Raw genomic sequence first — 13,785 nt, 5'->3', positions numbered from 1 at the left:
GTACACACTCCCACAAGTATTTCTGGAGCCATCTCTCCCTAGACAGGACCCAGCTAGGAGGTTGTTACAGCATTGATTTGATAAGATGCTATCCCGATGCCCTTTGCTGAAGACAGCAGCGTGATCCCACAGCCCTCCTGGTGTCCAATCCCACTGTTGACCTCTGTTTCTGTGCCCATCTGGATGTCTTCAGACACAGCCCCAGCACAGCTCTGCAGCTCAGCACTGCCAGCACAGGATGGTTTCCCAGTGATCACAGCCAGGTGTGCTCTGCCCAGCAGCTCAGGAACATCTCCAGCCCCAGTGGTGACTAATGCTGATTCAGGGGATTTCACCACAGCCATGGAGGAAGACTGGCCAGTTTCTGTGGGCAGACCACAAGGATTCATCCTGTCCCACGCTTACTGAAACACCAATATCCCCGCCCAGTCAGTGCCCTGAAACCATCTTGTCTGCATCTCACTGCTGTGGTCACCTCCAGCTTGTCCCTGGCCAGCTGGGTCAGCAGAGCAGAAATCCCCTCTGTGCTCCAGCCAGTGCACAGCCTCCATCAGCTGCTGTGGGCAGAGCTGGCACCAGCACTGAGCCTGCCATCAGTTTTACCTCCAGTTTCGCTGAACTTTGAACATGCAGCAGCATTCAAACTGCTAACAGCTGCTATTTCCACCCCAACAAAGCCACCCTCAGTGTATGTGCTAACAGCTCTGCTGGACCAGGCTAAAGAACATGGGGTTGAGTTGAGTTTATTCACTCATCTTCCAGTCTCATCATTCCCAAGTAATCCAGGAAAGCTTTGCTGTGCTCCAGTACTACAATAAAACACCATCACAGTAAGTCAATGCAAAAATATCAGCTGACTCTCACAGTCTCCTCAGCACAGGTCATTCTCAGTTTTACTCTCTGGTCATCAATGTGGAAAGATCAATCAGGCTGCAGCCACCAGCTGAGCCTCATACCCAGCTGCACTAAACACAGCGAGAAGCTCAAGTTTTTACAAAGACCTGGGGCTTGCACATCAAACTGATCCTCAGTTATGGTTTTATTCTGAAACTGTATCATAGAAAGCTTGGGGTTACCCATTCTATATTTTTACCCAAAGCTTTTAACATTCAAATTAAAACCTCAACATTCATATCCCTCTGAGTGTTACCCTTTCTATCCATTTTCTAGGTGTTAAGTATGAGACATTTTGCCCTTTGAAAGTTTATATTCATACACATACAAACACACACTTATATGAAAATATGCATATACATGTACACATTAAATTATACATAAGTATATATGGTTTCTCCCAGTCTTACTCAATGGCTGGAGGAGCAAAACAAAAACCTTTGGTAGGTTTGGATGCACCTCTGTTTATTTTTACCCTGTCTAGTACTGCAGATTTTCCCCATTAGTTCAATCCCATTCTGTGCCCACACTGCCAATTTAATTATTGGACCCACGGTGTGGGTGTAGCAGCTCTGGCTTCTCACCTGGAGTGCTCAACCTGGCTCTGTGCAGCATTTGGACAAAACAAAGATGGTCTTTCAAAAACACAGGGGGAAGACAGTATCTTCATGTACAAACATCTCTGCAGCCCCAGGGTTTTCCCATGCAGCAGCTGGCAGCTCGCAGACAGAAGGACAGAGGTGTTGTGGAGCCTTGAAATGGAGCTGGCCAGGACCTTCTGTGATTTCTGTACAAGAAAATAAATCCCAACATGTCAGAGTCTTGCTCTACGGATGCAAGATACCTGGTTCTCATTAGCACCTCATCTGAACATCCTAGGCTATGGGGTGTCCTTCTCCAGCACTGGGCTTGGCTCCCCATTCACTGGGGACAAATAAAATACATTGAAGACCCAGGATGGTAAAGAGCCCCATCCCACTGCTGAAGTAAATGATCAACACATGCTATTTACAGCATTATAACTGTGATTTTCAGGGGAGATGTGAAGGCAGACAAGCCAGAGGAACACAGAGCAGCCCAAGGAGCCTGCTGGACTGCTGCTTCCCCAGGGAAAAAAGAAAAGCAAACAGGAGATGAAAAGGCTGTGATGCTGCCTCACTTCCCAGAAGACTGCCCTGCCCATCACGCTACCACATTTTGTGTATGTGGGTGGGTGGGTGGAGAAAAAAAAGTTAAAAAAAAATGTATATCACTCAAACTCTCCTGCTCAAGCTATTCCATGTTGCGTAAAAATGTGGTAACACTCATCTGAGGACAGGCTGGAGCCTAAACCCCTTCTGCCTCCCAGATGGGTGCCCGAGACATTACACAATAGCACCCTCATTTTCTTCTCAGCCTAGTGACAGATTAATTATGCTGAGGAAATTGGGAAGCATTGCCCTGTCCCCAGCTGCAGCTGAAGCCAAGCTCAGCCTCTCTGAGCTGAGCTGAGCTGTGTGGAGCTGAATGGGGATCCCTGGGAGAGGACAGGACAGGACAGGACTTGAGCAGCAGCCTCCCCCACACCATGCAGGGCACTCGGTGGACAGTCAGCAGCTAAAACCACTGGCTTTGGCCATCTCATCCCGAGAAGCAGGAGTCTCCCTGGAGCACTCCTTGTGAAGCAGCCATTCCATCTCCTCGCATGGCTTTGGGCACCAGGGAGTGTGAGGAGCATGGACACTTTCACTCAGGCCTGGGAGCTTCCCACAGCCTGGCAGAGTGCCAGGGTGGATGCTGTAATGCTGAGCTTTCTACCATCCTCCCTGTGGCTTAGTCCACAAACGGGTGAAATACCATGAATAATTTTTCAAGTAGATAGCATGAAAACGGAATAAGGAGCATTTATGGGCAGCCTGCTGCCAGTAAGTGTAATGTGAGAGGTAAATGGTTTCTCAGGCAGCTTAATTTATTGAATAAGGACCCTGGGGTGCCAGCAGGCACCACGCTGCCTGTGCCACACATGCCCAGGGGCAATGGGACTGTGCTGACTGACTGCAGCATCACACCAGGCCAGGGATTGGCAGCTGCACCCCAGAGGAGAGAAATGTTCAGGACAAAAAAAACCAAAAAAAACCAAACAACACTGACAAGAAGAAATTCCCCTTGAAAAAATATAAAAATGGTACATATTTTGAGTGGCAAGCCAGCAGCCAAGGGACAATGTGCCACACTGGGGGAGCAAGGTGTGTGAAGGCAGCAAAAGGACAACAAAAGGATGGCTGTTCCTTGAGCTGTAAGAAAGAAAACTCAGCTGAAACTTCACAGGAAAGCCCAGAGGTGCAACACATGGCTGCAGTCCCCAAAGGCCTTCCCAGCCCCTCTCCTCCCCGAGCCTGCACCCACACATTGTCAGCACTTTTTTGGCCAACAAAGGAGCCAGGGCATGGCTCCAGGCTTGGTGAGGAATGATGTCACCACCAGTGGGTGTGATGCAGACTCACCTGCCCAGATGGCCATGCCTGCTGCACCAGTTCCCATGTCCTTCCCAAAAGCTGTGTGACATGGGTGGCTCCACCAGCAAAGGTGATTGCACTTCCCCTGTATAAAGCCCAGCAGCAACTGGTGACCTCCCTCCCTCTGCTCCCCCCTGGTTTAAGGCCATGGTTCCCCTGGCCCACGGCCACTTACCATTGCCCAGCACAACTCCAGGTGCCCATGGCACGACCAGGTAGCCACTCCACATGAGCTGCTTTGCATGGCCACAGCACCTGAGTGACCCACGGCAGCATCCAGGGCACCACGGTGAGTAATGCTGAGATTCAAACCAAAGCTTTTAAGTAAGAGGGGGTGGGAGGTGTAATTTCTCTGTTGATCACAGGTTTTTTAGCAAGTTCCAGCTGGTGTCAGTTGCTGTGTCCAGCCATTTGCTGTGACACATTCACTCTCTGGAATATTTGTGATTGCTTTGTACAAGCTGGAACAAAAGCACAGTCGTGTTATTTCTTGTGGCAGCAACAGGAGGGAACACAGCAAAGGTGGTGGGTGGGAAAGAAAACCAATTAAACGGGAATATTTTCTAGTTGGATGCAAGCATTAAAGACTGTCTTGCTCCTTTGACCGTAATTTTGGGGCCAGCTACAGGTCCTGCCTCAAGACTGTGGGAACCCAGAGGCTAAGAAGAGGCAGAGATGTAGCAGCCCTGATGGGCAAAGGACATAGGAGAAACAAGGTGCATAGGGAAAGAGATGTCTTTATTAGTCCAGCTGGTACAGCTTTAAATAAAGTTTAAAAAAATAGAGACAAATTTCATGTTCCATCTTGCATTTGATAATTACTGTGATTGCAGTAAAGATGCTATGTTGAGGAAAGGCACCACTAAATGAACACTCTGATTACAAGATGCAGCACCTGCTATTTGCCAAGTGTCTCTGAAAGTGACACAAAGCACAGCAAGGAAAATCTAAAGGATACAGAGAACCAAGCAGTTGTCTTGCACCATTTTCCCTTCCCTGCTCTCAAAAGCAGAAAAAAATCCCTGTGCTGATTAACTCAAATACAGGAACATCACCCAGCACAGAACAAAACCCTTATATGTGATCTCTTCTCCCCCACCCAATTCAACTTGAATCAGATGGAACAATATATATTGAAATAAATAAAAAATCTAAGATGTTCACTCAGCCTTTCCCTCATCAAAATTTAATTAGCTTGCCCCAACTGAAGTCATCACTTCAGCTAAGTGACAGCCTGCAATCACAGCCTTAGAAATATCACAGCCTCTACAAAAGCAAGCCTACATAAAGCTGCACACTGTAAAGTTATGCGTCAACCTTTCATCACATTCCTGCCACAAAAGCCAGGTTTTAGCAGTGGGTAGAGCTGTCGAGCACGTGCTACTTCACAGGTTGCATGAGCTGCAAAAGCTGCTGTTACTAAGGGTCTGATGCTTCCAGTTATCATTATCTCTGAGAAATATTGTTCTCAGACATTAATAACATGAGGCTTTCATACAACAAACACACATACACACTGATTACAGTGTATGGAGAACAGACCTATCTGATACACCACCATAAGCTCACACCCAGACAACAGCCTGAGCTTGCAAGCCAGGCTCATCTTGGGAAAAAAACCCAACTATTTAGTGTGTTGTAATTGACTACACTGCTTGTTTCTAAGTTGATGGGACAACTGGTGCATAGGTCAAGTCAGCTGAAGAAAGTATTAGCTGGTATTTTCCTGTAACTGGCAGCTTACAGCCCCCCTTTGTTCCCTGGCTGAGCTAGAATGACTTTGAGAGAACCATAGGTTTAGTTTAAGTTTCACCTCACTCCTTACTCCATAAAGGAGCAATTAGTTGTTTATACTGACTCTCTGCACAGCTCCAGATACAAAAGATATGATACTGTCTCCACAAACCAGTTTGGTGTCACTATTACAGGCTTAAGTCTGACCTCAGAGCCTTGCCCTGCAGCCCCAGACCTGCCTGCAAACAGCAGCCCTTTGTACCCAGCTCTCCTCTCCCTCACAGGAGTCAGCCTGGCTTGCTCTAGTCAGGATAATAGTTCACAATTGCCAGGAGCAGATGGGCAAGGCAAAGCCTTGGAGGTAGGGCATATTTGCAGCAACTCTTGTTTAGCACTAGTTCTCAAGTTTACAGTAACTACAAGCAAGTTAAAGGTTCACTTCTGACACCGCTTTAACCACACTTCAACAAGCCAACTGCAGCCGCAGAGCCAGGAAAGTGCACTAACCCACAAAACCAGCCCCTCTAGCATACCTAAGAGAACCAAATCACTCATTTCTCAAAGACATTCAGTTAACACATCTAAGACATGTCAGGCCAAAACAAGTTTATTTCATTTTCAGCAACATCTCAACCATCAAAAAAATAAACTCTAACACAGATGGATGGAAGACTTCTCTACAGTGTAACTAAGTGAGCTCAGGGCCCAAGGGTTTGAACTGGAGTAACATTTTATTATTCATCCAATAAGTTAGGAAGCATGAGAACAAAGTGCTTTATTTCTGATCTGGCATGAGGTCATCAATGGACTGGCCACTTTCAAGGCGTTTCTCCATTTCAATGAGCAGCTTCACACCATCCACCACCATCTGCACCAGCTCCACCTCTGAGAAGCCAAGGCGATCAGCATTGGAGACATCAAACACTCCCCCAACAGCAGCTGTGTCCACACCACCTGGAGAAACAGATTTAGTTAGTAGTGACCACTGTTAGAGCAGGTGAGCCCACCTGTCTTCCCTCACCCAAACCATTAGGCTAGCTCTTTATTCTTGAAACCAGAAGTAAAACCAGTATTCCTATCCCTCCTTACAACAACAGCTACCATCAGATTCACCTTATCTGGTGCTCAGAACACCATAGGACATAGCTAGACAGGCAGATACAGTCAAGTACAAGCAGAGCACTGGCATCCCCATCCCCCCAAGCTGTGATTTTAAAACTTGTCTCTGTCTGTGTGCTTATAAGGGTCCCTTTTGGATGATCTAGCAAGCACTGCCAGTGTCAACCAAGACATGGCTCATTTGCTGGTGTCTTATGGTAGCCTGACTACCACACCATTGGATCACCACCTCTCACCTGTGCCTCGTTTCTGCAGCCTAAGCCTTTTAAGGACTTCTCCAAACTTCTCATGCTTCCCAAGGTTCGGCAGCTTGATGTGCACACCAGCACGGAGGCCTGTCCCAAGGTTGGATGGGCAGGTCAGGATGTAGCCCAAGTGTGGATTCCACATGAACTCGTAGTTTTTGGACTTGAAGAGAGTTTCTATCTATAAATAGAGAGAATGGATGTTTAGAGATGGTTCTCTGCCTGAAGGTTGTAGGTCATTCATTAGTGCTCACTCACAGCTTTAGTTACATAGCAACAGCCAAAACAGTTTGAGCAGCTACTTAAGTCAGTCACATAAGCCCCCTTCGTTTGGAAAAAAGGTCATGAACAAAGGGGTTTAAATCCTTAATCTTTCTCCTAGCAGTGAGGCAAGCTAAGTTGAAGCTAAACTATAAGTTACTACCTGTTGGGAAGTTTGATTTAGTACAGTTCAAGCTGGATGTGTTAGGATTAGTGAAGGAGCTGGTAATGCTCAAGTTAAGATCAAGACTAGAAGCTGAGAAATGCAGTTCAGCCCAGAAATTGAAGTCCAACTTTGTCCATCCACATTCAAACAATTTCTCCACCCACCAAGGGTCTCTCAAAGCTTCATTCACAGAACCATGTAGAAATCCTTATTCAGACACCTGGGTAAGGGTGCCACACTAAGAGGACATATTCTATATTTCATAGCTACAATGCTTTGCCAGTATAGGTGTTTTAGAGTCCTCACAGCTCTGGACCTCATGAGTCCTGACTCAGGAGAGGGGCTGAAAAGGTTTGCATTCTCAGCTCTAACCAGAGAAACATGTACCACTGGAACCTACAGCCCAGGCAATATTGATTTACCTGTGTTAGCCCATTACAGAAGCGGGTAAATACTTCCTTCATGTTGCCACCTTTCTGCATGGAAATAACTCTAAGGTGATCCTCCTCATTGATCCAAACAAGGAAGGTCTTGTTATTATTGTGCCTAGGAGACAAGGCAAACAACTGGTTTGTCCCAGCTGACATTTACAAGATAATTGTAATTGCACCAAATTACTCATCATTGCAGCTTGAGAGGCTCACTTCATTACTTAAAAAAAATTTACTTCTTCTGTCTGTACAGCACCTAAGAGTTATGCTAGGACTTTTTACCCTGCTCTATTCAAGAGGTTTCAACTGGCCTATATCATAACACATCTAAGTAATACCATGACATCAGCCAGTCTTGCAGTATATCAAACCCTAAAATCTCATCATCCCCTGGCTCACCTGTGGCTCACCTGTGGTTTACAAATTTAAAGATTTCATCTGTTCAGCTGTTTGCAGAAGGGTGATCAGCACAGACTTTGAGGCAGCCCTGTACATGTGCATAATGACTCTATACTAATAACATAAAACAAAGCCTTTTATCAGAATTTCATCATATTGTTAAACTTTCTACCTTTTCAGAGAACAAAGGTGAGTTTTTATTATTCATGTTCAATCATGGCTCTTCAGAGATGCTATTAAAAACCTCTGAACACCAATGGGCCCCTCTCACCCAAGCTTGCAGCAGGCAGCAAGTATTATCGGCAGTATTTATAATGCTGATAATCTCAGCTTGATTATGATAAAAAATAACTAGTACCTGAGGAAAGTTACTTATGCAGACAACACTGAGCCTTTACATTTCAACTTTGTGGATTAGTCATGCTCAGATGGCAGCGCTATCTAGTGCTGGCAATCTGCAGGTAGATGATGCAATCTTAGAGGTGACCTACAGAAACAAAGCGTGCTTCCTCTGGGTTGTACTGAAGCAGCTACTGTAATAAGATTGAGGTATTGCAGTTGATAAAAACCTAGTCCTTGGCTTACAAGGAAGAAAGTTAATTATGCTGCAGAAGCTCCTGAGATAGTGTTATGTGGGTGACCTACATCTGAGAAGCAGAATCCTTCCTTTCCACACCTCTGCGTCAACTCATGTCACCAAGTCTCTAGGGACAGGGATAGGGGGAACCTTATCACTAGTACAAGTAAAGCCATACTAGTCCAGCATCAGTGAGCTTCTGCAAGCAGAAGTGATAAGACTATAAAGGGTGCAACTATGCATCCAGTATCAAGCCTGCACTACAGCCAACACTACAGTTTGTTACCACAAGTTACTCTGAGAGCCTGGGACAAGAGCTGAATGCAGCAGCACATCTACCCCTTTAGAAGTGATGGACTTTCAGAAGCTGGTTCAGTTATTGGCTGGTGCATCACTAACCTATGCTGGATGGGGAGGCTCTGGTTACAGGCTAGCCAAGCTGCCTTCTTCTTTCTATCAGCCCAATGTGATGCAAGGTAACACATCTAAAGCAGCAGAATTGGGACAAGTAACTTCCCCAGAGGAGACCACCCAAATTTCTCATTAAGTTCAGTAATACAAGTTCAGAAGCTGCCTGCCCAACAGTACAAGTCACAACCAAAACCACAAGAGGTTTGGGTTTTTTGCATGGACTTTGTATGACTGCTCCCTCCCAGGCATACTCACCAGATACCCCTGGCATCGGGCCAATCTCGTGCCATCCCAGATGCCAAAAGAAGAGGAGAAACTGGCTTGTCAAACAAGAAGTGATCATCAATGAGCTGCTGCTGCTCTGCATCAGTCATGTTCCTCAGAGCATAGTACTTCCCCTTGAAATCACCACCCAGACTACCCAGAGCTGAAAGAGAAAGTCACTTTTAGGATGGGACCCAAAGATTCTAGACATTCCCAGCCATTTAGAGAACACATACAAAGTAAAGCAATGTCCAGTTTGCTGGGTTTGGTTCCTCTCTTGCTTTGATCTGTAATGGCAGATACTTTATGCAATATCAGCTGATTTGCCTGCACCTTTCAGGCTTACAAGAAGCCTTTGTTCTCTTACATGCAGTGTAGAACCATAGCTGCTGTTCAACTGTAGAAGTGGAGCACTTTCTTCCAAGGAGAATAAATGTCATGAACAACAAACAATACCATTCTAGTCAAGGACTGGTACCCTGCCTTGGAGAGGCAGACTGTCTCCAGAATTGCACCTTGAGTGTATCCTTAAGAGTTGAGAGGCAACAGAAAAAACCTGCAGCTCAGAAGTTCCACTGAAAAGTAGGGCTTACTCAAGTCAACTGCACATTTGGAGCAAGACTACACCTCTAAATGAGCATTAATGAATTAAAGTCAATTAAAAGCAGCCACAAAGTACTGCAATCATGACTCAATCCCTGAAGTTGCTACATGCCTGTTACATTTCAGATTTGAGACATGATGATTGAGCCACTGATCTTTACACACACAGAAAGAAACTTTCAAGATCAGCAGAGGTCAACTTACTGCAGTCCAACTTCCCCCTGACATTTGCTGTGACTCTCAGCTACAAACTGCAGTGCTGATGCAGCCATAACATAATAAGCCTTATCCAGGGAAGGCTCCGTGTTCAAACTAGGTCCTGAGGGAGGCTGCTTTTGCTAACTGCCTCCATTTTCAAACTGTGAAGAACACCTCTTGCACAAAGGGCATCAGTAGCACTTCCCTGATGCCCTCAGCTCTCACTTTACCTTCCACAGAGAGCTTCTCGATCGCCCGCCTCTCTCCCCGGCTGCAGTGGGGGGGAAGGCAGAACCCACGGATGCTTCTCCCAGTTCTGACACGGGAACTTAGCACGTAGTTGGGATCCAGGTCGTCACCTCCCTACAAGATTAGGAAACCAGTGAGTATAATCCTGTTGCAAATACACAAAACACATACTTGAGATACTGACTGTTTTGCCTGCAAGTCAGTATCTTACTTCAGGACTACTTTCTTCAGCTTTAACTCAAGCATCTCTAACAAAACCCTTGTTCTGAGGCTAATGCTACAGCTACTAAGCTGTGCTAGAAAACAGAGATACCACCAGACTACTGGTTTTATGGTCTGGGCTTTGGTTACCCCTTCAAATCTGTCATCTAGAGGCCAATGTGAGACAAACTCCTGTTTAAGTAGGTTTTAGTCTTGCAAGTGAAAATTAAGGTACTTTACAATTCATTTTCAAGCTGACCTACGCCTAGCAGATTAACATGGCACTAGGATCCTAGAGTCTACCATTACTCTTAAAATCCATAAGATGGACAGAAATCTTTAGTCCTGCCCATAAAGATAAATATCACCTAGCTAGGTATTTTTAAGATCCAAGATCACATTGTAGAAAGTGCCAAGTTTTATGACCGCCTAGGACGGTTTTGTTTAGCTTTACTACTACAGCCACAGCTCATGGAAATACATGCTCAAAGTGTTTGGCATAACCTAAGTTGCAGCAGCACATGGAACAAGCTGTGGCTGCATGCCAGCTGCCTGGTTCTGTCCAGCCACTGACATCCTACAGCAGCAAGCTCTTAAGTCTGATTGCACTGGACACACAGCCTGTGGGTCTGTGCTGGGTGAAAGCAAGGGGGCAGAGTCTCAGCAATCAGTTCAGGCAACTGCCAACAACTTTAACTAATCTTCAGATTAGTAGGTATCAGAAACTGTCAGAAGTTTATACCTGCAGGTTATCAGGGTTCAGGTCAGTCTTATGCTCATCCGTTGGTTTGTAGCCACCATGCCTGTCTTCAATAACTGGATCAAAGAGCTCCTTAAACACATCATAGGATTCTTCATCACCAGCTACGCATCCTACTGTCATTATGAAGGGATGGCCTGGAGTGGTAATAAAGTCAGAAGAGCTCAATTTGGGTGATGTTTGGCTGTACTCCAGTGAAGCACTAACCAGACAAGTTCTTTAGCAGTAGGTCTAGTCACTTAGAAATGCATTCTTACATAAAAACACTTGGAGAGACCCTACATTTTACACTTCATCCAGTTAGCCAAACACAGTACTATGGAAACCCACAGCTGTTGCCATTAAACCACACTGAATTGTCAAGCTCGGTTTAGGACAAATTTGCACAGCACATCCAATTTCACTACCCAATTTAGACCACCAGCTAGAAATTTACGTCTAAACAATCATGCTTTGCTGTAAGCAAGCATGCTTCGGTTTTTGTTCTTTCTGCTACAGCCAAAGCTGCATTTCTGTAGGCTGCTCAGAAATACCACCTCCACGAGATTAGTTTTAAATTGCCATATTCAAAAGCACCAGTTACTTCAGCTGGTTCACACAGAATATTCTCAACGCATTTTACCAGGATTATCAACCCCAGTCTGAATGACATCATCCAGGGTGAAGCCACTGGGCGTGACTCTGTCTCTCAGTTTCTTGTATAAATCCAGGGTTAGAACTTTGGCCATGTGGTTGTTGTGGGTGCTCAGGTCCGGGAACTCCTCATCAGGAGGCAGTCTCTGATTATTTAGTTGGGCCATTTTGATATTGCTAGAGTAAAAATAAATACTGTAATGTTAACATGTAAACACATCTGCTCCCCCTTTTTTCATAGAAGTGCTAGAGAACATCACATAACCAGTTTGCAATAGGTATAGACCAGAAGAGCCAGGTAAGGTGACTTTTTTCCTTTTTTTTTTTTTTCCCCAGTTGTGTTATAATTAGAAAACACTTGGTTTGGATTTTTTTTTTTTTTTTTTGATTGAAAGTATTTAGCAGAGCAGTTACATAACTGAAATGTCTGGGAATTGATATGTCAGATCACAGCAAGCAACATGGCTTGATAGAACAAGGCCTCTTTTAACCCAGCTATGCATTTAAGAGCCGTCTCTCTCCGTGTTTTACAAGATTTGTCTCTCAGCAGCTGAAGAGCTGTGGGTGCTGTTGTCAGGAAGCACTTCCAGTAAGGAGGGAGAACAGATCGCCATGCAGATCTAACTGTCCCCGGCCATTACCTGGGTTGTCAACCCCAGTCTGGATGACATCATCCAGGGTAAATCCACTGGGAGTCTGTTTATCCCTCAACTTCTTGTACAGGTCCAGGGTCAGCACCTTGGCCATGTGATTGTTGTGAGCGCTCAAGTCGGGGAACTCATCCTCGCCAGAATACTTCATCTTCAGAAGGTTGTGGCTGTTTGAGAAGGGCATGGCTGACCCTACCGCAGTCACTGGGGGAGAGAGAGGGGAAGCCTATCACCGGGGGCTTGGCAGGCCTCCGAACCGCTCGGGGGAAAGCCAGGCACCCCGGCAAGGTCACCTTGGCTGCTGTTCCACCCGTGCCTTTACACCTTTGCTGCTTCACCACTTTTCACAAGAGCCAGGAAGGAGGAAAGAAAAAAAAGTTCTCCACCTCCACCAGCCTTGCCCCGTCCTAAAACGGATCCGCCGCAAGGGCAGGGGCTCTCCCGGCTTTTCCAGGTGAAGGGATTCGCCCAAGGTCGCTTGGAGAGGTCGCTGCAGCACGGGACAGACCCCAACGGCTGCTCGGGGGCGGTGGGAACGGCCGGGCCGCCGCGGGGCTGGGCTCCACCGGCACCCCGGGCTGGGCGGCAGGTGAACGGGGCGGCACTGCGATGCGCTGGGCGGGCAACCGCGCCTCCTCCCACCGCAAGCGAGCGGGGAGACCCGCCGTGCCCCGGCCCAAGGGGGGATAGCCCCCGGTGCCCTCCGCACCCGCGGAGCCCCGGCTGCTCGCCGCCTTGGAAGACTGGGGGAAGGAGGGGGAAGCATCCAACAAGCTATTATACAACAGACGGCTCCCTCGGGGGACCTGGCTGGGGCCAGCATATGTAACTACCCTGCTAAATACCGGGTTAATCTGGTTTTAGAGCGGGGCCGACTCCAGCTGGGGGTAAGCCTGGTAAGCACCTGCGCCGCGCCCCGCTGGAGCACCGCGCCCCGTCCCCCGCCCCAGCAGCGCGTCGGGCGCTTCTGCCCCGCTCTGCCCCCCCGCCGCCCCTTACCCCTCCTCAGCCGGACCGGCTTCACCCCACACAGTAAGAAAAAAAAATTCCTTATAAAAAAAAATTTAAAAAAACAAACAAACAAAACAAAAAAATCTTATTTTAAAGCTGCAGAACGGCTCGGCTGCCCCGGGACTTACCGAGGGCTCCGCAGCTAAAGCAAGGACCTCCACACCCGCTCCACACCCCTCTGCCGCCCTTGCCGGAATACAGCCGCGGCGCTGTGAGCGCGTCTCTTTTATCTACGGCGCGAGCCGCCGTCCAATTGGCCGCTATTTATAGCCCATTCATTCCATTGGGCCAGGCGTGGGGGGCGGGGCGCGCGCGCATCGTCGCCGGCCCGTTCAGGGTTGCCGCCATTTTACTCACCCGGGGGGCTGCAGAGGGGCGGGGGGTGGCCCCCAGGAGCTGAGAGGTGATGGCGGGGTTGGTGACTTTCGGTGACATGCGGTGAAGGAGGAGATGTGCGCGAAAACCTATCCCCGTGTGACCTCAG

At 47.2% G+C, this 13,785-nt stretch overlaps 1 protein-coding gene across 2 annotated transcripts; it reads right to left on the bottom strand.

The window, feature by feature from the left end:
- Nucleotides 1-5,712: 5,712 nt before the first annotated feature.
- On the bottom strand, nucleotides 5,713-13,540 carry CKB (creatine kinase B). Of its 2 annotated transcripts, none has more exons than XM_071745467.1 (8): nucleotides 13,430-13,540; nucleotides 12,282-12,494; nucleotides 10,990-11,144; nucleotides 10,028-10,160; nucleotides 8,988-9,159; nucleotides 7,337-7,460; nucleotides 6,479-6,668; nucleotides 5,713-6,077 (listed from the first exon to the last, which is right to left on the bottom strand). In XM_071745467.1, exons 2-8 carry the CDS (start codon nucleotides 12,472-12,474, stop codon nucleotides 5,899-5,901), a joined length of 1,146 nt encoding a protein of 381 aa, XP_071601568.1. In that variant the 5' UTR covers nucleotides 12,475-12,494; nucleotides 13,430-13,540; the 3' UTR covers nucleotides 5,713-5,898. The 2 variants fall into 2 exon arrangements, with proteins under 2 accessions (XP_071601568.1, XP_071601567.1); XM_071745466.1 differs by lacking the exon at nucleotides 12,282-12,494 and adding an exon at nucleotides 11,630-11,817 and having other exon boundaries at nucleotides 13,430-13,535.
- Nucleotides 13,541-13,785: the final 245 nt, after the last annotated feature.

The sequence above is a fragment of the Heliangelus exortis genome, chromosome 5, assembly GCF_036169615.1.
Source record: "Heliangelus exortis chromosome 5, bHelExo1.hap1, whole genome shotgun sequence".
In the NCBI taxonomy this organism is placed as follows: domain Eukaryota; kingdom Metazoa; phylum Chordata; class Aves; order Apodiformes; family Trochilidae; genus Heliangelus; species Heliangelus exortis.
This window is presented reverse-complemented; position numbering and strand designations above follow the sequence as displayed.

Bases quoted from the DNA above. Each gene is read 5' to 3' on its own strand.
- CKB (XM_071745467.1), bottom strand. From the start codon at position 12,474: ATGCCCTTCTCAAACAGCCACAACCTTCTGAAGATGAAGTATTCTGGC. The intron at 11,145-12,281 runs GTAATGGCCGGG...TTACCACTCCAG, and splicing joins GACTGGGGTTGACAACCCAG to GCCATCCCTTCATAATGACA. The intron at 9,160-10,027 runs GTAAAGTGAGAG...TTTCTCTTTCAG, and splicing joins CGAGAAGCTCTCTGTGGAAG to CTCTGGGTAGTCTGGGTGGT.